The sequence below is a fragment of the Bufo bufo genome, chromosome 1 (genome assembly GCF_905171765.1).
Source record: "Bufo bufo chromosome 1, aBufBuf1.1, whole genome shotgun sequence".
NCBI lineage: Eukaryota > Metazoa > Chordata > Amphibia > Anura > Bufonidae > Bufo > Bufo bufo.
The window spans coordinates 207,938,324-207,965,972 of NC_053389.1; the positions used below are offsets into that span (position 1 = coordinate 207,938,324).

The window sequence follows — 27,649 nt, forward strand, 5'->3', positions numbered from 1 at the left end:
ATGATGTCACAGTCCAATAAAAGCCTCATCCCGCCTGGTTGCAGCCATTGTCCTGTGAGCTGTACATAGGGAGAGACATGGCAAATGCTCATGCGCTAGGGACAGTGTTGCTGCAATAATGTAGTGACCATGTTTGATCTATCCATCGTGTTCAGCATCTGGTTTTAACCCTAATAATTTTAAAAGTGAAACACAAGTAGGGAGGGATCCTCATTTTTATTGAAGGATCCACATGAGATTATGGTCATCCCTGTTGTGAATCTCTAAAAATGATTGCTTTGGTTTTCCCGCCTAAATGCTGTGTATCATCTCTAGTACCATCACACAGGGGGACAGGGTCTGCTTCATACCTGCTCCAGCTTCCCTGATTTTTTCTGTAGGAAGCCGGAGCACACCCAGATGACCACAGCATCTGAAGGGTTAAAAGTCCGCGACTGGCATTACTTCAGTTGTGGACATTATAGCCAGGTATCTGCTCTTTAACACAGCAGAAACAGACACACAGCGGCCCTTTTTAAATGTCTGTCCGCCGATGCAAATTTACTGTCAGCGGTCAGGAAAGGGTTAAGTTCCAAGCCTTCATACTGAGATTGGGCCACCAATTGGGAAGAATATGATTAGGCAGAATGACCTGGGTATACCTAATTTATAGTAATTGGTGACAAATTAATTCAGAACAAATTAAATATCTTAGTGAATTTTGGCGAATCTGCCTGTCACGACAGAGGGTAGGGATAAGCGCAGCCCTAAACTCCACCCCACCTCTGTCCCTGCCTACTTGCATGGCCCATCCTAACCGACAGCATACAACTTGGCGGCAGTCCCTCGCTTAGACACGTGCAGGGTCCTAAGAAGATAAAGAAGTACCGTAACAGAGTCAGGAAAGCAAAGGTCAAAGCCAGGAGGTCACGTTTTTGAGAAGGAAAATAAAACTAATGGTGGGTTTTAAACTAATGGTGGTCTGTGGATGACACTATTATGGGGGATCTGTGGATGACACTGTTATGGGGGGGATCTGTGGATAACGCACTGTTATGGGGGGTCTGTGGATGGCACTGTTATGGGGAGATCTGTGGATGACACTGTTATGGGGATCTGTGGATGACACTGGTGTTGGAATTGCAGCGGGGCCCGTTGCAGTCACTGTACTCTATTACATCGGGCCCCACTCACACCAGTATTCATATGTAAAGTGTGGCCAATCCATATTTTAAGTGTAGGCAATGTAGCACAATCCACTATTCACTATGAAACTCCCATACTAGCAGGCAGGCTAGTGTGGCCAATACATATGTAAAGTGTAGGTAAGGTAGCGCAACCCACTACTCACTTTGAAACTCCGTACTAGCAGGCACTGCATGCTGGCCGGTCGCTCACTTCCTCATGTGCATGCTCCTCCCACTTTAATAATAAAGTAGGCGGAGCATGCGCCGTGGCGAAGTGAGTGACTGGCCAGCCTGCAGTGCCTGCTAGTACGGAGTTTCATGGTGAGTAGTGGATTGTGCTACCTTGCCTACACTTTACAAGTGGATTGGCCACAATTTACATATGGATTGGCCACACTTTACATATGAATACTGCTGTGTGCAGGGCCCGGTGTAATAGAGTACAGTGACTAAAGCGGGCCCCGCCACGAGTTGCCGGCCTCCAGCCCCTCCTCCCTTCCCGCTGACACATCACAGGCCGCACTGTGCAGCATCGCGGCCGGCGATGTATCAGTGTTAGCAGAGTAAAAATGGCAGCATTCGCCCAATAAGACGCACTTTTTTTTCTCGTATTGTAGTGAAATACGACAGTGAACGCTTTTAGCGCAAAAAACACCAAATGTGAACTGCGTCAAATTTTCTCGTATTGTAGGGAAATATGACAAGAAACGCTTTTAGCGCAAATAACAGCAAAAGTGACCTGCGTAAATATTTATCTTTTTCCACAGATAAAAGCCACTAAAGGCTTTTCAACATAGCACTTGCAGCCCAATAACTAATTGCTGGAATGACAGAGCTATATTATGAGACTATCTGGATCCCCAAGTAATGTTTCCTTTTTAAATCGCTTTTTTTCACAATGAGGATTTACCTATGACTCTCCCTAGCATCTGCACACGTCTCTCCCTGCCTGTGAAATGATTCCTCTCACTATCCTTTCCCTGCACTAGTAAATCGCTTCTTTCCTTTTTTTTTTTAACAATTCGTTTTTCTTTCACTCTCCCTAGGGCCTGCATACACATCTGTCCCTGAACAAAGTACGATAGTGAATGGCAGACTCTAAGATGGCCGCCGTATTTATAGGGCTGTGACATCACCAGGCTGGCTGGCTGCTGGCTGGTCATCCGGCCTTCCCAGAGTTCCTTGCCCCATGTCCTCACACGTGTAGCCGCCATTTTAGCCGCCATTGTAGCCGGCTAGCTGCCATATTAGGAAAAATTGGGATTCGTTACCACAAAGCCTGAGGAAATTCGCATTCGTTCAGAATCAAATTTTTCCTGAAATTTGGAACGAATTCGACTTCGTCAGCTTCGATTCGCTCATCTCTAGAAATAACCACCACTTCTCTGAATTAGAATCTGCTGGCAATCAGATGTTACAAAGATTTGGGCACTACAGAATAAATGCAGTTTAAAATAACATCCAATTAAAGAGGTAGGTCATCAGTATCAGATCGTTGGGGGACCAGCACCCGGGACCCCTGCAAATCAGCTATTTAACCTCTTGGGGACAAAGGGCGTACCTGTACGACCTGATGTACCGGTACTAAATGACACAGGGTGTACAGGTACGCCCTGTGTATTTCCGATCACCGCCGCGCGGCGGGCGGTGATCGGAACAGAGTGCCTGTTGAAATCATTCAGCAGGCACTCTGCGACAATGCCGAGGGGGTTCCTGTGACCCTCACGTATCGACGATCGCTGCAAACCGCAGGTCAATTCAGACGGGTTTACGGGTCATTCCGGCGGGGATCGGCGCTGCCATCGGGTTCCCTTGCTGCTGTAATGGGGACCCGATGGCATGGAAGGCAGCGCTGATGCCTTCCTTAGGCATCGGGGAATGCATTGTAAAGGGGATCAGACCCCCAAAAGTTGAAGTCCCAAAGTGGGACAAAAAAACTGCAAAAAATTAGCCCCTACCTAAAACAAAAAATAAAAAAACTATGGCTCAGAATATGGAGACACTAAAACATTTTTTTTTTGTTTTAAAAAAGCTGTTATAGTGTAAAACTTACATAAATAAAAAAAAGTATACATATTTGGTATCGCCGCGTTCGTATCGACCGGCTCTATATAAATATCACATGACGTAACCTCTCAGATGAACACCGTAAAAAATAAAAAATAAAAACTGTGCTAAATAAACAATTTTTTGTCACCTTACATCACATCACATGTTATAGTGTAAAACTTGACTAAATTAAAAAAGTTATACATATTAGGTATTGTCGCGTCCGCAAGAACCTGCTATATAAAAATATCACATGACCTAACCCCTTAGGTGAATACCGTGAAAAATAAAAACGGTGTAAAAAAAGCAATTTTTTGTCACCTTACATCACAAAAAGTGTAATAGCCATCGATCAAAAAGTCATACGCACCCCCAAATAGTGCCAATCAAACCGTCATCTCATCCCCCAAAAAATGAGCCCCTAAACAAGACAGTTGCCAAAAAAATAAATAAAACTATGCTTTGTAACTGGAAAAAAATTATAAAAATGGAAAATCTGTGAAAAAAGTGAAATTTTGACATTTTATCTCTATTTTCCATTAATTCTTGTGGAACACCTAAAGGGTTAACAAAGTTTGTAAAATCAGTTTTGTATACCTTAAGGGGTGTGGTTTCTAAAATGGAGTCACTTTTTTGGAGTTTCTACTCTAGGAGTGCATCAGGGGGGCTTCAAATGAGACATGGTGTAAAAAAAACAGTCCAGCAAAATCTGCCTTCCAAGACCGTATGGCATTCCTTTTCTTCTGCGCCCTGCTGTGTGCCCGTACAGTAGTTTACGACCACATGTGGGGTGTTTCTGTAAACTACAGAATCAGGGCCATAATTATTGAGTTTTGTTTGGCTGTTAACCATTGCTTTGTAACTGGAAAAAATTGATTCTAATGGAAAATCTGCCAAAAAAGTGAAATTCCATTAATTTTTGAATTTTTAAAGGGTAACAAAGTTTGTAAAATCAGTTTTGAATACCTTGAGGGGTGTAGTTTGTAAAATTGGGTCATTTTTGGGATGGTTTCTATTATGTAAGCCTCACAAAGTGACTTCAGACTTGAACTGGTCCTGAAAAAGTGGGTTTTAGATTTGCTTCTAAACTTCTAAGCCTTCCAACATCCCCAAAAAGTAAAATGGTATTCACAAAATGATCCAAACATGAAGTAGACATATGGGGAATGTGAAGTAATAACTATTTTTGGATGTATTACTATCTATTATAAAAGTAGAGAAATTGAAATTTGGAAATTAGCAAATTTTTCCAAATCTTTGGTAAATTTGGATTTGTTTTATAAATAAAAATTTATTTTTTTGACTCAATTTTACCACTGTCATGAAGTACAATACGTGAGGAGAAAACAATCTCAGAATGGCCTGGATAAGTAAAAGCGTTTTAAAGTTATCACCACAAAAAGTGACACAAAAAATAGCCTTGTCCGTAAGGTGAAAATGAGCCCGTCCTCAAGGGGTTAAAAAGGACACCAAACTCAGATGAACAGTGCGATTTTTACTCTCAGTACAGCACCATACATTGAATAGCAAAGACAAACAAATGAGTACTCTCTAAGGTAAAACCCATGGATAACATAAATCATCCACCAACACACAGGTTTAGCTAACATGTTCTCATTGCAACTACAGTACCCTCCCCACTTTGATTGACAGGACCAGGCAGTGAAAATGCCTGGCCCTGTCAATCAAAGTGGAGAGGACATGTCAGTTGCAGAGAGAGCTGAGCCTCTAGGTGTAATGGTAACCCCCTTGATCCCAGAGGCTCATTTACATATATTAAAGCATGATTTTTCTCAGCAATGTGGGAACATGGGAACATGAGACCAGCACAGATGCCTTCAGCTGCCAAGCACATATGTAACAGGTCAGCCAGTTTCATACAAATCTACAGATGCCCTTTAGTCTGAATGTAAAATAAAAGGCCTGAAATAAAAAATATATAAAAAAGAGGCAGGCATAGATTGTAGCCATAGATACAGCCTTGCTTACTGATGATTACAAGAATTTTTGAGCACCTTTTGCTTTTTTCCAATATTTTACTGCTGATGTATATTAAAAAGAAATAGTAAATCATGTGTTATCGGTGGTTGGAAGTCTCTCATCAATGCAAAAGGCTCCTGAACCAGTGCACTATAGTACTGATCATGTCATGTTTATATCCATCACCCTCCTAATAACCATACTGTATGTAAGAAGCACTTCCATTGTCTGATGCCTGTGACAAATTCTCATTCACAATGTCATGCGAAAAACCGCAATGAGTGGCTATTGTTTGCCCTGCAGAGAGATTATTTCGCGTACTGGTTCCTGTGAATACATTTGGTGACCATATATGGTACTTGCTGAATGGAATCCGGCTGTTTTATTTGTGTCTCCATGGCGACTATTAGATGTGATGTTACAGTACTGCAAGATTACATGTTGGACTGTGTATGTTCAGTTACCATGGAGACCAAACTGGGGAAAATCCAGCTCAGACTTCTCAAGAAAACGGGCGATTGTATTGATTCATGAGCATGAAGAACGTCCATTGCTTGCTATACATCCTCTGCTTATTTCCAGCTGAGCTCATTTGCTATAATGTGAAATGTTATTTTATCCTCTTTTAGTCATACACTGTGCATATTTTTACATACTTTATGTTGAATGAGTCATAATAGGGTGGACATTCTATATTATAAAGATCTCCAACTCCTGAATCCCTCTTTGAGCATCATTGTATGGTTGCAATTACACTTAGAAACTATAGCTCTGAGCTGTGCCTTGCATTGATGATCTCATCTTTCTTGGGTTAATTTCGGAATCGTTGTTGCCATGGTAACAACAGGGATCCCTTTATATAGCAACCTAGCAAATGACATCATCTTTTGAATCTGGTCTGCCTTGCAAGTTGGTTTAAGCTTTCAGGAATCAGTACAAGGAACTGTATTCTACAACTCCATAATCTCATTTGAGCCCTTGAGAAAATAAGTACGCAATCATTTAAATGTGTAAATCTCTCTTCCTTCCCTTTTGTCAACTTCTTTCGAAGCAATTAGTGGAGCAATAAATCTTTCAGCCGTGAAGGTCAGTAAACTAATTTCTAGATTTCACAGTTCCTAGATCAAATATGATTTTAGATTTAAATTTTAATTTAGGTAATGCCAAATAAGCATTTACGCAAGCATACATTCTAGAAGTAAATAGACTAAGGGGGGCATTATCAAGACTGGCTGTTTAATCGTCGGTCTTGATTCCCCCTGCTTAGGTGGTCTAAAATCTATGGATGTCAAAGATTTCTATCATTATTCATGCCAGAAAACTGGTGGGAATGAAGATAAATGTGTCGGCCCTCCTGGCCACACACCTCCCGCCCTCACCCTACCCACTTTTCTTGCTTCTTCAGAAAAGTGTTGAGAAGGAAGAAAAGTCGCAGGTTGTGCCTCGAAAATGTATGTGACATAAATTGCAACTTATTAATGCCACAACAGTGGCATAAAGAGCATGATAAATGTGTATCTTGTGCTGGAAAATTCTACCCAATAATAATCGCTGATCATCAATATCTATTGACAATTGACAATAGTTATCCACATCTATATGCCATAATTATCTCTAGTACAGGGACAAATGATTGCTAATAAGTTTGTTTGTCCCCATGCAGTTTTCACTTGATGGCACCACATCCCCTTCATAAATGGAGTAATGCGCTGCCAAAAAGCTATGATTTTTGTGCAACATAAAAGATGCCATTACACCACAAATGAACATTGGCTTGTGTTAAAGGGTTTCTGTCATCATAAAAATGGGTATTAACCTGGCTGACATTAGCGATGTGTTAATGTCAGCTGAACATAACTATATTAGTCCCATGTCACTATGTACCGCCGTTATTTTGAAAAACAAACTTTTATAATATGCAAATGAGCCTCTAGGAGCAGGGGGGGGGCGTTGCACCTGCTCCTAGAGCGTTCACTTATCTCTTTCCACAATCTTCTACACTTGATTGACAGAGCCAGGCCAGTGTTGGTCTCCTGTCTGCTGGGGAAATCTCGCGCCTGCGCCATCCCGTTCAGTATTCGGTGCAGGCGCAGTGAGGGAAAGATGTTCGCTGGCATCCGGCTTCCTCACTGCGACGTATTCAACGCTGGCACAGTGAGGAAGCCGGCTGTCGGTGAAAGTCCTTCCCTCACTGCACCTGCGCCAAATACTGAACGGGATGGCGCAGGCGCGAGATTTCCCCAGCAGACAGGAGACCAACACTGGCCTGGCCCTGTCAATCAAGTGTAGAAGGGCGTGGAAAGAGGTAAGTGAACGGAGCCTCTAGGAGCAGGTGCAACGCCCCCCCGCCTGCTCCTAATATAGTTATGTTCAGCTGACATTAGCACATCACTGATGACAGAAACCCTTTAAAGGCTCCTTATATAGCAATACATTTAATGGGTTGACCCAGCATAATCGTTACTTGCCAACTTTTTAGCACAGCCTTGTTTGAATTTCAACACAAAGCATGCCCATTTTTTACACCCCCTTTAAATACAGTCCATGCCCCTTTAAGTGAAGCGGCCTGCCTCCTCACTGTGTGTTTGGATGCCGTGGTGTATATCATGACACAGCCTCCTGCCGCTACACACTGGGCTGAATTCTAAGAGTTACCGAGAGGCTTCCCTGGCACCCAGGAGATTTGCCAACTCTTCTAGAAGTCTCAGAGACCTCCTGTTTTTCCAGGAACCTGATAAGGAACAGTTGGAAAGTATGCCATAGACATCCCTAAAAGATGGCATGTCTAATGTCCTATTGATGGAGTTCTGACTGACTGCTATCCACAACCAGTAGATAAAACATCTAGTAAGCCACTTGTTACTTGTCAGTTTTGCTTGGCTTTTTCCAGGTAGCTGCATGGTCAGCCATAGACTATAAAGGGCCAACTAGATGGCCTCTCAATAAAATTGAGCAGAGAAATAAAAAAACAACAAGACTTTCCTAGTATTGCTGCTACTTCGTTCTAGTGATTAGCAGGGTTTACATGCTAATCAGACATTGTGTATGCTAAAGCAACCCCTTTGAGGAGCATAGTCCTTCAATATGATACAGAAACAATCTCAGGGCTCAGACAAACATATGGCTGCTGTGTCTGTGTTGCAGACTGCAAATAGCAGTCCGCAATACACAGGAGCTGGCCATGTGAACTCCTAGCTGCGGTGCAGACCCATTAACTTGAATGGGTCCATGAAGCACAAGATACAGCAAAAGCTAGGACATGTTCCATCTTTTGCAGTGCAGAGGCACGAACCTGAAAGCCCACAGAAGGGCTTCAAAGTGTTTCCGTGGGCTTTAGCGTTTGTGGTCCACAACATGGCATTGTGGCCATAAGGTCGTGTGAATGAGCCCTTAAATTACAGCATATGGGAAAAATTACTATGTTCATGGCTTATAATTACAGATGCAGTTTTGTTTACTGGTGATAAAACATCTCAATATTGAAATTTAAATCAAATGTGCCCTGTGGAAACCATTCTATCAGTTCATTCTAACCTTTCCAGTTCATAGATTGTCTTTTTTTAGCTATAAGGAACAATTGTCTGGCCGAAAACATTCAAAATAATGATCCAGTACAAAAAATCAATCCATCATTCATTGTCATTTCATGGAAAAAAAATCACAAAATGTGAATGCAAAGTCTGAGCCAATCCATTAGTGGCCCCTCACTTATTATGTTCTGCTTAGTATGATGGTGATTTTGTTCACATTGAAATCAGGTGCCTAAAGTCCAGAAGCAAGACTGTTATAAACTCACTGTCCTTTAATTATAGCCAATATTCTTGTAGTATGTGCCTTCAGGAGTCATGAGACTTTATATTGTTTTTTTATGACCTTAACGGCCACACTAATATTTCCTATCAATTTATTGCTACTTATATAGTGCCAACATACAGTATTCAGCTACTGTGTGCAAGTATTTAATTATTCATATCAGTTCCTCTTCTACCAATGCATTTTGTAGTAAGGAAGAACAGTGCTAACCTTTAAAAACCCCTCAGAAAAGGTCATTAATATCTGATCGGTGGGGTCTGAGTCCAGCCACCTCCACTGACCAGCTGTCTGAAGAGGCCATGGCACTCTGGGAAGCACTGTGGCTTTATACTAAACCAGTGATGTCCTGTTCATTGCTCACATGGGCTATGTGTAGCTCAGTCACATTCAATTGAAAAGGTCTGGGCTACAATTCCAAGCACATCCATTATACAATTTAAGGTGCTGTGCCTGGCATAATGTGAAGAGACAGCAGTGCACACAGAACCGCCATGGCCTCTTCAAACAGCTGACCGATGAGGGTGGCAGGAGTTGGAAGCCCAGCGATCAGATATTGATGACCTATCCTGTAGATACAGTATGTCTTCAATTTTTTTCTCCCAGAAAAACCCTTTAGGTTATTGTGCTGCACCTTCATGAAATTAAGAAAGTTTTATAAGAACCAGAAATGATAAAAAAAAATAATAATCTATACCTAAATCCCTAAGGCTACATGCACACGATCAGGATTCATGTGCGGAGAATCCGCACTGAAATCCGCAGGTGTTCGCAGGCAAATCCGTGCGGTCAATCCGCATTAATTGGTGCGGATTTGCATACGGATTTGCGTGCGGATTTGGTGCGGATTCGGTGCGGATTTTCCGCATGCGGATTTCACTAAGTGAATGAAGAAAATCCGGTCAGGAAAAAAAAAATTAATTGACATGTCGCGGATTTTAAAATCCGCACCGCAGGTCAAAATCCGCGCGGAAAAAATCCGCATCGTGTGCATTGAGAATTTCAAATTCTCATAGAATACAATGGACATGACCTACGGTGCGGATTTTCCGCACGCAAATCCGCGCGGAAAATCCGCACGCAATCCTGATCGTGTGCAGGGGGCCTAACCGTTCTAGTTGCATCATTTCTGCAGTTCTTGCCAGGTCTCCCAAAATAACATCACCTCCAGCATTCAAGTTTTGCGGCCAGTCACTGACCTCAGCGGGTCATGTCTCATACACGAAAGCATCCCCACTGACGCCAGTGAGTATCTGCAGCAGTCCTGTGAATTATGTGAGATCATCTTGCAGGACTGTCAGAGATCATCAAAGTGTTGATTGATACTGGAGTGGTGCAGAATTTAATGAGAGAGTATAGCTTATTATTATTATTATTCTTTCATATCTGGCTCTTATGTTAGTTTCTTAAAATCGTAAACAACCCTCTTAAGATTGTCACATTAGGTTAACCCTTTTCCTTCTGTGGATGTGAAGTTTACATTCCAGAAGGATAGTCTTCCTTCAGGATAGAGTCCAAAACATTGGCTTATTCATGACTTTAGGGGCATAGTTATGATTTTAAGCTCCTGAAATGGTCTGACATCCAAAAGGACAAGTCACCAATCATTTTACGGCACCGTAAAAACAGAAGTCACATTACAAACATAACTACCTGGTTCAACTTTAGTGACACAAAGGGAATCCAGCCCAGAGGGAATCAAGGTCTAAATGATCTTTGTTAGTGACTAAGATCACTAGTACATAGTTGTATCCAAACCACCCATATTACGGCTGATTGTTGGGCTGCAGCTGTATTTACACGTATCTCTGCCCAGTGTGTAACAGCACCCTAACACTATTCCCTGGAGGCATACACAATAGGTAATGAGATAAGCAATAGTGTTGATCGCAAATATTCTAATGGAAAATTTTTATCGCGAATATTGGCACTTTGAGAATTCGCGAAGATGTAGAAGATAGTGCTATGTATTCGTAATCGCGAATATTCTAGATTTTTTTTTTCATCAGTAACCTACCTTCTTGCTTGTGGGCCAATGAGAAGGCTGCAATATCTTTGTCAGAGCTTAGCAACATCCCTAGAAACCAATAGGAAAGTTGCCTACCCCTTTACTATATAATAAACTCCCCAGCAGCCTTTTTCCTGCAGTTTTTTTTTGCAGTTCTGAGAGAGAGAGAGCAGTGACATTGCTGTGCTCTGTGCTTTCATCTGGATCATATTCCTTATCCAATTACATTAGATAGTTAGTTAGCTCATATGTATAATACAGATAGTTAGTGGGAGATAGTCAGTGTAGGTTAGATAGTGATATAGTGTAGCTGATAGGTTCCAGTGCAGAGTGTTATGTAGTGTGATAGGAATTACTGTTTCTCTGCTGTCCATACCTTCATGCTACAGACATAGTGCTTTGATGTCACAACAATCAGTAATATCTACTCAGACCTGATAAGATGTGAAGTTGCATGTATTGCACAAAAAATATGCGCATCAGTAGTGCCGATTTGCACAATCACAAAACTAATGACTGGAGATCACGAATTCTAGAATTCGCTAATTTATTGTGAATATTATGTGAAAAGTTCTCAAAATATAGCGAAAACGAATATTGCCTATGTCGCTCATCACTAATAAGCAATAGCTCATCTAATGACTTCCTGCACCTAATAAGCTCACTGTATGACTCTGCTACCAGTACCAGGATTGCACCACACAAACACACACACACAAAAGCACATTTTAATAACATTCTTAAGAAATTGGATGATCAGCAACTCTTGTCCATACATACATAGCTTTTTCAAATGTTATTTCTGGAAAGACAGGACAATTGCTATGGTGCTCAGTAATCAATATAAAGTAGGCTGTAAGTCAGTTTCCATGTGATAGAAGAAACTTGTGACACTCACCCTTTTGATAACTTTTTGAAGACACATCAACAGCAACACGAAGCATGAGAAAGTTTGGAATGCAACTTACTGGTAATATCACCTGGATACTATATAGTTTTTATACATTTTTACATTTTATATTCTAAGTCACAAGGTACACCCCTATGACTAGTTCTTTGTCAACACCTATCTAAAATACAGTTGTAGAGATAACAAAATTATAAAATAATTTCATCAGCTAGAAATAACATTCCAACACGCTGATTGTAAGTAAAAATGGCCATTTTCAAATATTTCCACAAAAACCTCTGAGTGTCTATAAATCCTACTATTAGTTATGATTAGGGATGAGTGAATCGACTTTGGATGCTTCATCCGAAGTGGATTCGCTCATCACTAGTTATAATGGTAGATTATGTTTAGGATTTGACAATTATGGATTACAGTTAGAAAGGTCATATTGCGGATTGGAGATTGATGACACATTTAGAATGATAGATTATGTTATCTTTTAAAGAATTGTGTGCCTGCACACAAACTTAAATTGAAATTATATATTTGCTTAGATACAAAGTTACACTACATGTAGGTGCTTGTATGTGCATACAAGAAGTCCATGTTCATAATAACACAGTTACAAAAAGCTAGATAGCTTACAATTAGAGCCAACTCCTAGGCAATACCACCTTGGTGCTCTCCACCATTCTCGAACCTGATTAGATGGTGACATTTCAGGGGTACTCCCCCTTCCTAAAAGATGAGATAGCAGAATGACTTCCAAAACACTGCAACGTGCCCTAGTCCAAGGGAAGTTTAGAATGCCAATTTTGGCATTTGCTCTACTTGTAAGCTATATAGCTTTAAGTAACTCTGCTAGTATCAATGTTTAGTGAAGAATATAAATTTAAAGAAAGTAACAATATATTTGTGTCTTTTATTATTGGACTACTAAAGGCCTAAAGAGGGGTGACTTACCGTTACTAACTCTATTTATGTTTACAATATACAGTCCTGATCAAAAGTTTAAGACCACTTGAAAAATTGCAAAAAATCATATTTAGCATGGCTGGATCTTAACAAGGTTCCAAGTAGAGCTTCAACATGCAACATGAAGAAATGGGAGTGAGACAAAACATTTTTTGAATATTCAATTTAATGAAAACAACGAATAAACTGAAACAGGCTGTTTTTCAGCTGATCAAAAGTTTAGGACCACATCTCAAAAAAAAAAAACGAAACCCCCCCAAAACAGAAATCCAACTTCCAAACATGAACTCAGTAATGAGTAGCTCCGCCGTTATTGTTTATTACTTCAAAAATTCATTTCGGCATGCTTGATGCAAGCGTTTCCATGAGGTGAGTGGGAATATTTCTCCAAGTGGTGAAGACGGCCGCACGAAGGCCATCTACTGTCTGGAACTGTTGTCCATTTTTGTAAACTTCCCTTGCCATCCATCTCTAAAGGTTCTCAATTGGATTTAGATCAGGGGAACACGCAGGATGGACCAAAAGAGTGATGTTATTCTCCTGGAAAAAGTCCCTTGTCCTGCGGGCATTGTGTACTGTAGCGTTGTCCTGTTGAAAAACCCAGTCATTACCACACAGAAGACGGCCCTCAGTCATGAGGAATGCTCTCTGCAACATCTGAACATAGCCAGCGGCCGTTTGACGCCCCTGCACTTCCTGAAGCTCCATTGTTCCACTGAAGGAAAAAACACCCCAGACCATTATGGCGCCCCCTCCACTGTGGCGCGTAGAAAACATCTCAGATGGGATCTGCTTGTCATGCCAGTAATGTTGGAAACCATCAGGACCATCAAGGTTAATTTTTTTCTTATCAGAGTATAAAACTTTCTTCCACCTTTGAATGTCCCATGTTTGGTGCTCTCTTGCAAAGTCCAAACAAGCAGTTCTGTGGCGTTCAAGGAGACGAGGTCTTTGAAGACGTTTTTTGTTTTTTAGGCCCTTCAGTCTCAGATGACGTCTGATGGTTATGGGGTTGCAGTCAGCACCAGTAAGGGCCTTAATTTGGGTCGAGGATCGTCCAGTGTCTTGATGGACAGCCAATTGGTTCCTCCGGCTCAGTGCTGATGAAATTTTTTTGGGTCTTCCACTTGACTTTTTTGTTCCATAACCCTCAGGATCATTTAAGAAATTCCAAATGACTGTCTTACTGCGTCCCACCTCAGCAGCGATGGCGCGCTGTGAGAGACCCTGCTTATGCAGTTCAACAACCCGACCACGTTCAAAAAGGGAGTTTTTTTGCCTTTGCCATCACAACGTGTGACTACCTGACAGAAAATGACAATGAATCCACATCTTTGCACAGATTTGGCCTTTTAAAGGCATGTGGTCCTAAAATTTTGATCAGCTGAAAAACAGCCTGTTTCCGTTTAATTGTTATTTTCAATTAATTGAATGCTCAAAAAATGTTTTGTCTCACTCTCATTTATTCTTGTTGCATGTTGAAGCTCTACTTGGAACCTTGTTAAGATCCAACAATGTAAAATATGATTTTTTGCCATTTTTCAAGTGGTCTTAAACTTTTGATCAGGACTGTATTACTTTTTTCTAGTAAGTGGCTTTATAATAACACTACCAATTAGGATGGTGGGAGAGAGGGATAAAAATAATAGCAAACTAAGGGCATGCTCATTTCTATGGGCTCCCTGACACTCCAGTTTAGATATTATTTTGTGTAGAAAGCATGATTATTTGTTTCAATGAGTCCTTGATGGTCTGAAAGTGATGGTAACCCTCTGTGGAGTTTCCTAGTAGATTTCTGAATATAAATACAGGATATTTGATCCAGAAGTAAAAACTTCACATACAAGGCAGAAAAAAAATCTCTTTTGATTACCACTGGTAATTAGACTGTATCAATATTCAAAATCATTCTTAATAATGTTTTCATTCAGCAAATCAACCACTTTCGTACTAATGTGTGCCCCATAAAAACACACTCGGCTGTCAGTGGTCTTGCTGTGCCTTGTTCCTGGATGGTTACAGTCCCCACAAGACTAGGAACTGGCTTGGTTCTGTCACCAGTGTAGCAAATTATAGGCCTTAACCTTTATACCTGCTTGAATGATACATCACATCAGTGTGACTTAAAAGGGTTGGCCCATATTGGCCATTGGGCCATATCACCATTGGGCTATTAGAGATCGCTCCTCCCCATACTGTAGAGGATATCGCTGCCTCTAAAGCAGCTGTCTCCTAAACTGACGAGCAGGTGATTGTCTGGAAGGAATGCTTCCTTCCCAACAATCAACTGATAAATTGTTCAGTGTGAAGGAGTCTTAAGAGTAAGCCATTTTCAGATCTTGTTGGGACTATAGATGGCCAGGAACGAGACAGAGGCACAGGCATAGTTTGGACCATATAGATTGTCGGCTCTTATGCCGGACAGCCCATTTAAACCTATCAACCTGTATTATAATTGCACAATTTTTTTTAGAAAATTACCAGGCAGAAAATTAAGGGCAGAAGAGAAATTAAAGGCTATATGCCATTTTTCAGCCATTTTTATTGCTTCAGTGCATCTTTGCTATAGGCTTCCATCTGTTCTGTCCATCTGTTTTATACTTCTTTTTAGCCTACCGTAGCTAAGTTTGCATGAAGTGGGGGTGGATGGAATGGAGTAACTGTAGAATCACACTACAAAGGTTTGATTTTTGCCTGTAACCATAGAGATGTATAGGTCTGTTTTGGAACTGTAGAGACAAAACTGTAGCATATGAAGTTAGTGGGAATAAGACCTTGGTAGCAAAGATGTACGTAAATAGCCTTTAAAAGTTTTACTATTGGATTATTCACAATTAGTGATTATCATATTTCTTAAAATTTTATTTCAGTCTGATTCGTCCAACCGTCTGATTTGATTCAGGTCCAAATAAATTCTGCCCAAATTGAAACTGCTCTAATTGCCTGGAAAAGTCTCTCTCTCTCTCTGTATCTTTGATTCTTCTTAACTGCATTACACAAAATTCAGGTCAGTAGAATGAGAACTTTTTAAAAAATTCAGTTTGAATTTCCAAATTTTAGAATTGATTTGCTTGTCCCTATTCACAACACAAGAATACAGTCAGAGGATACTTCTTAATGATCCAACTTTTTCCTTGCAAAGCGAACTATTTAGTACAGTAAGTCAAGTTTCTTAAATATCATTAGGCATCATCAGAGTGTCATATAGCAGTTGGTTGTTTTCTTCCTTGAATAAAGCCAGTAAACTGTTTCATCCAAAGTGCAGTTACTGGAATAAAGGTCTTACTGGTACACAATTGAAACATAAATAGAGTTATCTAATACAGTATTTACATAAAATATGTCAATTATTCTTATGAATATCACTTCAGTACTGTCAACTTGATTCTTACTTCTCAGCATTCTGCTTGTTATACGAGGAGGTTGTTGATCAGAAGTATGGAGCAGGCTTTGGGAAAGTGTTACATGTTTCGTAATTTAAAACCTCACCCTTTTTCCTTTCACCCTTGTAGGCCTCGTAAATTATTTTACTGGTAGAAAACTGAACTAATACATGTGCAGTATTGCATAAGCTTCCTCATCATTTACAGTAAGGTCTAACTGTGATGAAGACAGCCCTTTTATTTCTCTATAATAAGAAAGGCACTTTATAACCTTTGGGAATTCACTAGGTTGATGATGATTGTATCACAGAATGACTCCTAAGTAGGTTGATGATTAGAACAAGGTACTCCCAGTTTACTTTACAATGGCACTATCCATGCAGAAAAGAGAAGAGGAGAGCTGAGTGTCCAGGATAGCAAAGTAAATGTGTGCAGGGGAGAAACAGGGGGGGGGGGGGTGAATGAAGGATTCTGCTGGTGTAGGGAGGGAGGGTGGTGGTAGGTTTCTGAGAGGTGAACAGGCAGAGATGGTAGTGGTGGGGGAAGAAGATGGGGGTGTTTGTAGCAGCATGGGGGATTGGTCAGGGGAGGGGTGGGTATCTGGTCAAACCTATTGAAGAACTAGTTTAACTTATTAACCCAAGTCACCTGCAGTCTGGATTTGACCAGGTTTGTGACCTGAGATGGTTTTCAGGCTTTCCCAGACCCCTTGTGTGTTATTCTGCTGCAGCTGGCCCTCCATCTTCTTCCTGTAGATGGTTTTCCCCTCTCTGGTCTTCCTTCTCAGCTCCTTTTGCACAGTTTTAAGCTCCTACTTGTTTCCAGATTTACAGACATTTCTTTTCCTTGAGGAGAGCCTTTATTTCTGGGTTAATCCAAGGATCATCATTTGAAAAAATGCTGGTGACTGTCAGTATAGTATAATTCTCTGCAGTGCATAAGAAATCCAGAGAATTATAGAAGCAATCAATAGATTACCCTTTGTGGGACTAATAAATGGTTAAGAAAATGAAAAAAAAAATGAAAAAAAATTATTAAATAAAAAAAATCCAAGGTAGAAAATACACCTTTTTTCTATTAAAAAATGCTTTTCAATGAAAAAAATTGAAAATAAAATCCCATTCACATGATTTTAATTACCAAATGTTAATTCACAAATCAGCATTTGTTGCATTTCTCAAAGTATGTGGATTGTGGGTCCAGTATTTTTGGATGAAAATTTGAAGACAGCATTGTACAAGGATCTCTTTCAGCAATTTTATGCACTGTTAACTAAACAACAAGAGTGTATTTTTTCTTTCAGGAAGATGGGGCGACTTGCCAGGAATCATATGCATCCCTAGGCTGGGTTCATGCAGCATTTACAGAAGAATACACAGTAAGCAAAGGGTGGTGACTTCCCTCCGTCTACCTAACCCCGCAGATGCTACGATTGCAATTGCCATAGTATCTGAGGTTCGGAGTCATCACTGATCCCAGTCATTGTGCCCAGGTGGCTATTGTATTATACATCCAGCATCCGCTGCGTATGGAACAGGCTCAACGTGTCAGCCCACTTAAGCATAATGGCGCATATGCACTTGATTATGTGTTAAGGGGTTAATCATATAATAACATGTATGTGAATGGCCTATGTAATTTTTTTAAGTCAATACATGTAACCTGCATCCTGTCCTGGCTCTTTAACTTCTCATTTGCTTGAACATTTAGCATGGCAAACAGTTTTACTTGACTTTCTCAGTCAAACTATTCACTATGGCCAGAAAAGGAAGGTGGGAAAGTGACTCAATTAGAGCATTACACATTATACGGATAAGCGCAACACTCTTCTGTAGACATCTTTATTTAGGATTATCAAGAGAACAAAAGAGCTGTCATGCTGCAATCCTAGCCCTATTATCCCTATTATAATGAGTATTACCCTTCATAGCAGCAGTAAACTGACACTTTGTTCCCTACCTATATAGGAGTTTTCTCTCTCTTTGTAATGTCTACTCCAGGAGCAAAACATTTTGGACTGTATTTATTTTTATTGGCATAGTACTGCAAAAATGATAAAGAAAACCACTGAAAAATGCTTAGAAATATTGGGGGAGTATTGAGTGCAGAATTATGTTCTTTTTTTTTTTTTCTTATTTTAGCACAAGGTTGCAACATAGCAAAATACGAAAATAAGTGAAAGGGTCTGAAGATCTGCCCATCTTCCATAATGACATTAGGACCAGCTTTATAGAAAATGGGGTCCACAACAATCAAAGCAGGCACTTTTTACCCAAATTTTTATACTCGAATGATACCACACAGATGCCGCCATAAACCACTATCTTGATATTCCGTCAGAAAGTGCACATCACGTGCAATAACTAAGTACTGCACTCTTGAAATATGGCTTTCATGTAATACTACAATTCAATTTCCAAGTGACTAAATAAATTCCAACATCACTAAATAATACTGAGCAGTTTTAGAAGTTTTAAGAGAATCACTTAAAAAAAGTTTATTGTAACTTAGAAGCCAATTTCTCCCGTTTACATTAGTGAATTGTTACTTGGGAATTAGATTATCTTCAGCTCTCAGACAGGCAGTATGTTGGGAAGCAATGATACAACATAAAGGCACATAAGCATTACAAAGCAAAATCATTTCTATTAAGCATATAATATAGTCTGTGGGGATGAAGACTGATTCAAAATTCACATTTTGGCAAGAGAATTGATGATCTAATATTACAGCATTAGGCTGTTTCAACTTCAAATGAACCACTTAAGGAAAAATATATTGTACCACATAATTGTCTTCTGGTATGCTAGACTTGTAAACTTCCAACAAATATGTATTATGAAATAATTTAAAAAAATCGCAAATACATAAAAGTGTATAAAACATCAAACTTTGTAATATATGTTGCTAGGAGGAAATGGCAACTTCTTTACATTTGCCTGTGTTTCACTTTTCTGTGCCAAAAGGTCTATCCTCTGCCATAATAGAAGTCTAGGAGAAGGGGAATATAATGCAATAACTTTTTCTCAGCATATGCAAATTCAATTCATGAATTTTGTATACATATTTAAAGAGTGCTTTATGCCCTACTAATGGAATGTACCACTATACATAATGCAAATATTTAAAACTTTGGTAATATTAAATGTTTAAAAAATAGTTTTATTCAGATTTATGCACAGTTACATTGTACTACAGACTTTTTTTGGGTGTATTAGGAGAAAAAAACAAGTACGTTTTATTTGCCGTTCTGTGGTCAAGTTACATTGTTCTACAGCTTTTTTGGGGTGTATTAATTTCCTTTTAATTTAATTATTTTATCTAACAATATGTCATCTACGTGTCATACTGACTCACAGTATTGTTTCACTACCATAGCAGACTCTCTATGCGTGTTACTGCAAGGCACAGTGTTCTACACCACTTTACAGGCTCTCTGCAGCCAGGAAATAGCTGTTTTTTAATGCGATTCGACACAATTTGGGTTCTAATCAAATCTTTTCGGAAAATTTGGCGAACTGATTGAATCAAATTTTTGCGAAATTCGCTCATCTCTGCAGATAACAGTTATTGCATGTCTCTTTACACAAGTGGCATGTATGATTCATGGTTGCAAAATACTATTAAAGGCGCAATGCACTGGATGGTTATAGAAATACATTTAATAGGGTAATTGGTTGTTACATGACACCCTATAGAAGAGTGTATAATTTGGACTGAGGACAGTAAGATAATGCCATAGGTCCACTACAATCAGGTTGCACCCAAAGTAACTGTTAGCTTTTGCCCATCTAACAGTCCCAGTGTGTATCTATGGGGTGCATGCCTCTGCCACAGCTTGCCTTGCCTAGGCACATCTCACAGGGTTGAGCTTATCTAGATCTACCCTATGCCTCTGTAATGCCTTGTGGTCACTACGTCACCAGCTTCATGGGCTGTGAGTAGTGTTGAGCAAAGTTTAGAAAAACTGACTTTGTCACAAAACTTATTTCTTTGTCAGTTGTGGAGGCAATGACGGGGAACAGCGATTGCGCCGCCTCCCATCATTGAACCCCTAAGATGCCACGTTCTTTGCTGATCACGGCATCTGAGAATAATAGTGAGTGCTTTTAGGGGAAATTTATTGGAAAAAATAAAAATAATACTCACCTTATCCATTTGAGTGTAAAGAGGCCGCGGCCATCTTAATTGAAGATCCCAATGGCCGGCGTAGTGACGCCATAAATAACTAAGCACAAGATATTTGCGCTCAAATGGATGAGGTGAGTATGAATTTTTTTTTACTGCCATTTCAGGGAAAATTTATTTGTTAACAGGAAGCACAAGTAAACTCGTCTTCGCGGAGAGTCGAATTTCTCTGAAATTCGAATCGAAGTTGATTCGCTCAACCCCATCTATAAGCTTGTTACATGCACCTCGAACAATACTTCAGATAACCAAGATTTAAGGTGGCCATCTCTTACACGTCTCATGAATACAATTAACAAGTAGTAATTTTTTTAGACACTATATTTGGCACTTTGGGGGTCTTTAGTGGGTGTAACTTTACTCTCTAGTATAACTCTAAAAAGGTATTACATTGATATACTTATTTCAATAAGTCTCTTATGTTCAAAAGGGTTTTCTGTTTTATAAAACTCATTTTAAAATCGTGAATTAAAGTAGCACTCCTACAAATATTTTAATTATCTGACATGCTAGAAAATTAAATGATGCAAATTGTAGTGAAGTTAATTTTTTTTACCAGTGGCTGTAATTGTGAGTTAGCCATTCCCTTTTGGTCTTCAGTTGTGTTATATGACCGACACTGACTCTCCAGCTAAAACAGTATCTTCTGCATGGTCATGAAGTCAGTTTGCCAATTAATTACTATGAGACATGGACAGTTGACACTGGACTGAATAGAGAAACTGGCTTCCTGTTGACATACTGTGTCAGTTGGAAAGTCAGGCTGTCAGTTATGTGACAGCTGAGGTACAGCAATAGAATAACTCACGATTACAGTCTCCAGAATAATATCACCTTTACTATAATTTACATTGCATACCTTTTAAAAGGGCAAAAGAGTAAACATTTGTGAGAGTGCTTCATTAATAGAAGAGTCTCCTATACTCAATGTAGGTGACTTGGTAAGTCCATGAAAATGGAAACTATAATGGTTAAAGGGGTTGTGCAGTGCTACAATATTGATCACCTATCCTCTAAACAGTTGTTTAAAGGGGCAGCGGTGCTTGTGCAAGTGCTTCTTACGCTTCAAAATTACCTGCGTGTTGTGTAGCTTGTAGAGGAAGTGTAGTATAATTACTAGGGGTGGGCGAATCAAGCTTTGGATACAAGATCCAAAGTCGATTTGTTCAAAAACTTTGTTTTAATGCTGTACTGTGAATTGTCTCCCTACAGCATTAAAATGTATGTGCTCTCGCAAGGCAAAGTCCAAAGTTGGCTTCGGTACCGAGGTTCCAGGCTGTACTGAACCCAACTTCGGATTCCTGTTTTAAAATGTTTTTGAAGTCGTTGAATCGAAGCCCGATTCTCTCACGACATCGCCGAAGCACATACATTTTATTTCTGTACGGAGACATGTCTCCATACAGCATTAAAATTTTGTTTTTGAACAAATCTACTTTGGATCTTGGATCTGAAGCTCAATTTGCTAACCCCTAGCAATTACTACTGCTCAGGACGAGCAACTGTGAATACACTGTGCCTCCGCTGCAGATTAGATTGAGCACCAGGAATTTTGAAGTAGAAGCAGTGCTCTCACGAGCGCCACTACCACTTGAAACAGCTAATCAGCAGGGGTGCTGGGAGTCGGACCCATTCCAATCTTATATTGATGGCCTATCCTGAGGATAGATCATCAATATTGTAGCACAACCCCTTTAATTTCCACTGCAGTGGTGCTGTATAGAGACTTAATGAAAACTGAATACTGTTAGATTTCCTTCATTACTTTTAAAAAAAACGTCATTACTTTTTTTCTTTTAATGAAAGCACTTATTTTCGTTTTTGTTTGCCTGCACTGGTAACACATGCATATAATTAAAGCTATAACACTATTACTATGATTTATTGATTTATATTAATCATGTAAGCCTTGTGAAGAAAAAAATAATAACCCCATTAAACTTGACAGCTATTTTCACCTGTATCAACAACTACATGCTGCTGTAATTTGTCATGTGTCATCAGAAAATTACCTGCTGTTTCAATAACTTTTTATGTTTAACATTATTTTTTATAATTTTTTATTATGTTTATTTTAATGTTTCATGTCATTTTCTATTTTTTAACTAAAACAAAAAAATCCTACAGTTTTTGCACTGGCCATTATGTCTAATAATAGGAGCCACTTCTTGGTTTGTACAGATCACTTTACTGCAGTTAACTCATTCTAATCCTGCCTATAATGATATCACCTCTGTGTATAGATAAGACAGGATCCACCATGCACAATAGGTGACTGTGAGAGCTTATCTAATCTTTCCTTGTACAATGACCTCTGCATGGGACACAGAAAATGCCTAGAAAATTAGAAGTCAATGAGGTCCCCTCCTGTACATTGTGTCTATGGCCCATGGGCTGCCAGAGAGCAATTTTTTTGATGCTGTGTAGATCCCGTTAAGAACAGCTCAGGCAAGATGGCAGCCCCCATAATAATATTCAGAAAATATAATTTAAAAAAAATCTACAATCAGAAAATAAAAACAGATCAGAAAAGAGGAGATGTGTTACTATTAAACCATAACAATTTTATTTCAAAGACAATGGTGGAGATTTATTAAACTGGTGTATAGTAGAACAGGCTTAGTTGCCCATAACAACCAGATTCCACTTTTTATTTTTCACATTGGAAAATGAAAGATGAAATCTGATTGGCTGCTATAGCAACTAAGCCAGATCTACTGTACACCAGTTTGATAAATCTCCCCCATCCTGGAAAGGGTTACCAAGCCCTTTAGAAGATTGTGGGACTTCACAGAATCGCAGTGAACACCAGTAATGAATGATCTAGTGACCCCTAGGCTAATCTGGAGGGTGAAATATCCAGGAGCATCTAACAACTACAGGCCTCTTAAACTCAGTAAAGTTCTATAATAAGAAGGACACTGGAAAAAATCTGCATGCTCCTTAAACTTCAGAATTTGTGATTACATGATAACAGATGATTACTGAACTAAGCAAGGTCTCTATACAACACAGATCCAAAGTCATTTTTTCATTACTATGGCAAATTGGTCAGTACTGTTCAGTGGCGGTTTTTATTTTCTCTGGATCTCCTTGTGATTTGTGAGAATAGAGTGCTGAACTTAAGCTACTTCAAAAGTCTGCAATGTAAGATCATATCAATAGTCAAACATGGTAGTGGTAGTGTGATGGTGTGAAGCTTTTTATTTCCCCAAAGACTTAGACAACTTTCCATGCTTGAAATATTCACTTTTCCAATAGACCAAACACCAAAAAATGTAAAGGGAAAATGTACATCACACTGGAGGAACAGAAACACAAAAATATATTTCAGATTGCTCTAGCCAAAGTCTTGACATGAACTTAATAATGATCCAGTCTGGTGTTGAAAAATTCATTTTGTGGATGTAAAATTTTCTGTGTCCGAAATAAATGAGTTATACCAAGAAATGTGGGCTAAGATTCCTTACCAGGATGTGAAAGACTGATACTGAGTTATGGAGGTGGTTTGGCTATGCAAGTTTCTACTAAAGGTGTAATTAGGTTTTTCATTAGCGATATGAGTTTAGGTTATCTTTATTCTTAAAATACATGAAACCATCATTCCAAAACTGTAAGAATACTGACTGTGACATACACATTTTTAAGTTATAATTTACCACATGGTGATTTACACTGGTCATCTTTATAGTGAAGGTTTATGGAATAGGGTTTGGATTTTATTGTGCTAGCAAAGCAATATTGCAATATGAGTATTAAATCTTAGACTCCTGTGGATGAACCTTTTATTTTATTAAAAGAGTGGATCCCAAGCTCAGGATTCACCTTACATTAGCGGGCACAAAAACAATGTCATCGCATTCCGGCTTGGTTGGAAGAAGCGTTCACTCCATTTGACTGTACGCACCTCTCAGAGTTGTGCCTAAAGTAGCTCAACTAGCTCTGGTAAATGCAAGTACATTGCCAGCCATCAGTGGCTCAGTAAGAAGCATCCAGGCGCTCTGTTCATTTTGTTGAAGTCTAGACCAATAATATGAATGAACGCCAGATTCTATGGAAAGCGACGAATAGCATTGAATTGTTATAATGCTTGTGATTTTTATTTATTTTTTAAGAAGAAAAGGTACCCTGCCTCATGTGATCCAAGTGGCTCAAGCTATAAGACAGCATATGTAATTCATTTTGTTTTTTTATAAATCACTTTAGAATACTCAGAACAAAGATTATTATTTTTTCAATATATCAGATCATAGCTTGTGATCCACTTTGGCTTCAATTAGGTTTCTGAATCAACTCTTAGTCACAAGAGAAGATGAGTACAAGAAAACACAAACCCCTCTCCAATATCAAAAATGTTTTCCCTTTCAGCATGTTACTACTAGTGGCTTAACTATTGAAGCTATTTAGGAACCCCAATCACATACTAAGAGAGTTACAATCAAAATTTGGTATTTCATCTATCTTATATCCCATGTTTTCCTATTATGAAGCCCATCTTAAGAATCACTGAACAGTAAACTATCCCAGTTTCTGATATATGGAGGTTCACAAGGTCTCTTTTAAAATGTTTGAGAGTCGTAGATATTTTAAGATTAAACGTGGAATTGAAAGATAGCAGAAGGGGATACATTGCTAAGAGGAAATTTAGGGTACATTTCCCCTATCCCTCGTGCTATGATTCTACCTGTCTTTGCAATATGAAAGGGGCCTAAGAAATGAAAAACATTCTAGGGTGAAATCCAAAACTGAAAATGTTTGATTCTGTACTTTTGGTGCAAAAAACAAAAACATTTTTTAGAATGTTTTTTCATCTTTGTCACCTAAAAGCTAAAATAGTCATAATGAAATAGCCATATTACTTTATTTTTGTGGCTGCAGTTTGACTTGTGTTCTACCATGTTCTTCATTAGAAAAAAAATTACAAGGGAACTTATGATCATGTCACAATTTCTGTGATGGTGGCAATGTTGTGTGTGAATATTTTCCATAGTAAACTTGTGGTTGTGTTGCTATAGTCCCACAATTTCACTGCAACTCGCTTGTGGTATCATGCAACTGTGAGACACAATCCTCAGCTTTTTTAAGCCTTTCTAAACATCTTTACCACTTTTTACGTGGCATCTTGTTAGTTGAAGATTGTACCGTACATCTAGGTGAAAATATGTTAAGGTATTTCAAGTAGGAAGCTACTTTATGTAGAAAAAACAATAAGCAACAACTGAGCAATACAGTGTCTGCTTCCATTTTTTTAAGTAATATGCTTGAGTTATGACACCTACTTAGGTTACAGCTTTATTTTTGATGACCAGTGCAGGATGACACTTTTAGAAATCTATCACCTGATGATTTTGCATTGATAAAAATAAGTATTTGATGTGAATCATTGAATATATAGCAACATCTGATGGACCGCCATATTGTAAGAAAAATACCAGCAGGTGCATTGTCAAATCTTTTGTGCACAAAAGAACATACATAGAGTAGTATTCAAAGTGTTTGTTAAAATTAATATTTTTCCTTCAGCTTCATTTTTTTCTACATTAACCTGTTCCTAACAACAGTATTGATAACGATCTTCATCATAGCATTTAAAATCTGCATAACATCCAACCTATCATCCACAAAAACTAGTCTATAACCACTGGACATATAAAATAAAATTAACAACACTCAAATCTTTCTGTGGCTTTTGGACCATGTTGCGCAGATTTGACGATCCGTTAGGCTGAACGTCTAGCTATTCGGACCTTTTACCTTTGTGAGAGTGAGCTACTGAACTCTGAACTTTACTATGCCCTGAAGCAAGTTGCAAGTTGCCTTGTAAATAACACAACTACAAAATGTAAAAAAGTACTATACCTCCAGGCAGCTCTGCAGGGCCACAGGTTGCACGGTACTCATCCACATCCGAGATCCACAGTTTCTTGTAGCAGAACTTCCATAGCCCAAAATGGGCAGCTTCACATGTCACACTGTGGTTCTGCTTATAAGTATTCACCTCCACCCAAAACTCTGTCCCAACTGCCAGCACAGACAATGTCACCCCCACAAGGGCCACAAAAAAGGCCAATTTGATCTTGCCTTCTTGTGCATCAGTAAAGCCTTTTCCACGTTGTCCTCTACCTCTTCCCGAGAAGCGCTGCTCCTCCTCTTGCATGAAAAAATTAGGCCACATCATTTGTGTAGAGAATCTTTTTTTCCCTTCAACGGCAGAATTGATGAAAATAACCCTTTAGGTGTACACCCTCTTCTCTTCTCCGTTCTTCCTTCTCTTTCCCCTTTGTATTTAGGTCGCTCAAAAGCAATCTGCTGTAAGTTTCACTGGCTACAGAGACGCAGCAGGGACATCAATGTGCTCTCTCCTTTTCTGCTTTCTCTCTCCCCCTCTTGCTGTTACACACAGACGCACACACATGGCCTGGAAATAATCTCTGCACCTGTTACATTCATCACATCTCCCAGGCAGAGCTGTTATTTTAAGGTTCCCTTAAAGGCACTTGCCTCATGCACAGGCGACAGAGATCAGAATGAGGCAAAATGAAGTTTACGTTTCCCAGTTCAGCCTTCTGGAATATCTGCACCTGCCCTGGATCTTCCTGGATCTCCTCGGTATCTGCTCAATGCTGCATGTTCACATGCTTAGCTGCTGTCTCTATGCTGGATTTTATTCTGCATCTGCTATGATTTCATCTTCTTCTAGTAGAACTTAAATCCCAGGGCAACTTTTGCCTGGCTGTCACACTTAATAGTAGCTTCTTTGCAGATTAAAAGGGCATTATTTATGCCAGGCTTCCACTATGATTATCGATTGAGACTTTCATCTCTAATTTATGAATACCAAAGATGGAAACCTGTGGAATGAAAATAATTGTTGCTCTGAAAAAAAAAAAACAACAACAAGCAAATATCTTGGCTGATTGCTTGTAAAATGTCTCTCTCTCTCTGCAAATTATTTATTGATTTCAAGGAAGGACATGCAGATTGCTTGGCAAATACATGGAACAAACAGATTCGTAATTTTTTATTTTATTTTTTTGTCAGAAGGAATACTGCAGGGAAAAGCTATGCTGCTGCTAGTAGAAAGAAATGGCTTTCACTGTGTCTGTGTGGTTAGAAGCGTATGTGCTGAGACAAACTGGCAGGGCAGCTCAGCAATGCACTGTCAGAAATAAAACCCCCTCCAGCTCCAGTGATACAG

The 27,649-nt window shown here is 39.3% G+C and overlaps 1 protein-coding gene across 1 annotated transcript in view; it reads right to left on the reverse strand.

Annotated features, from left to right (window-relative positions):
• Nucleotides 1-27,210, reverse strand: part of CACNG6 (calcium voltage-gated channel auxiliary subunit gamma 6) — a 209,796-nt gene extending 182,586 nt beyond the window's left edge. Inside the window, exon 1 of the mRNA XM_040434667.1 lies at nt 26,311-27,210. Within this exon, the coding sequence (XP_040290601.1) occupies nt 26,311-26,629 (319 nt within the window). The 5' untranslated portion in view covers nt 26,630-27,210. The remainder of the gene's footprint in view (nt 1-26,310) is intronic.
• Between the last annotated feature and the right edge of the window lie 439 nt (nt 27,211-27,649).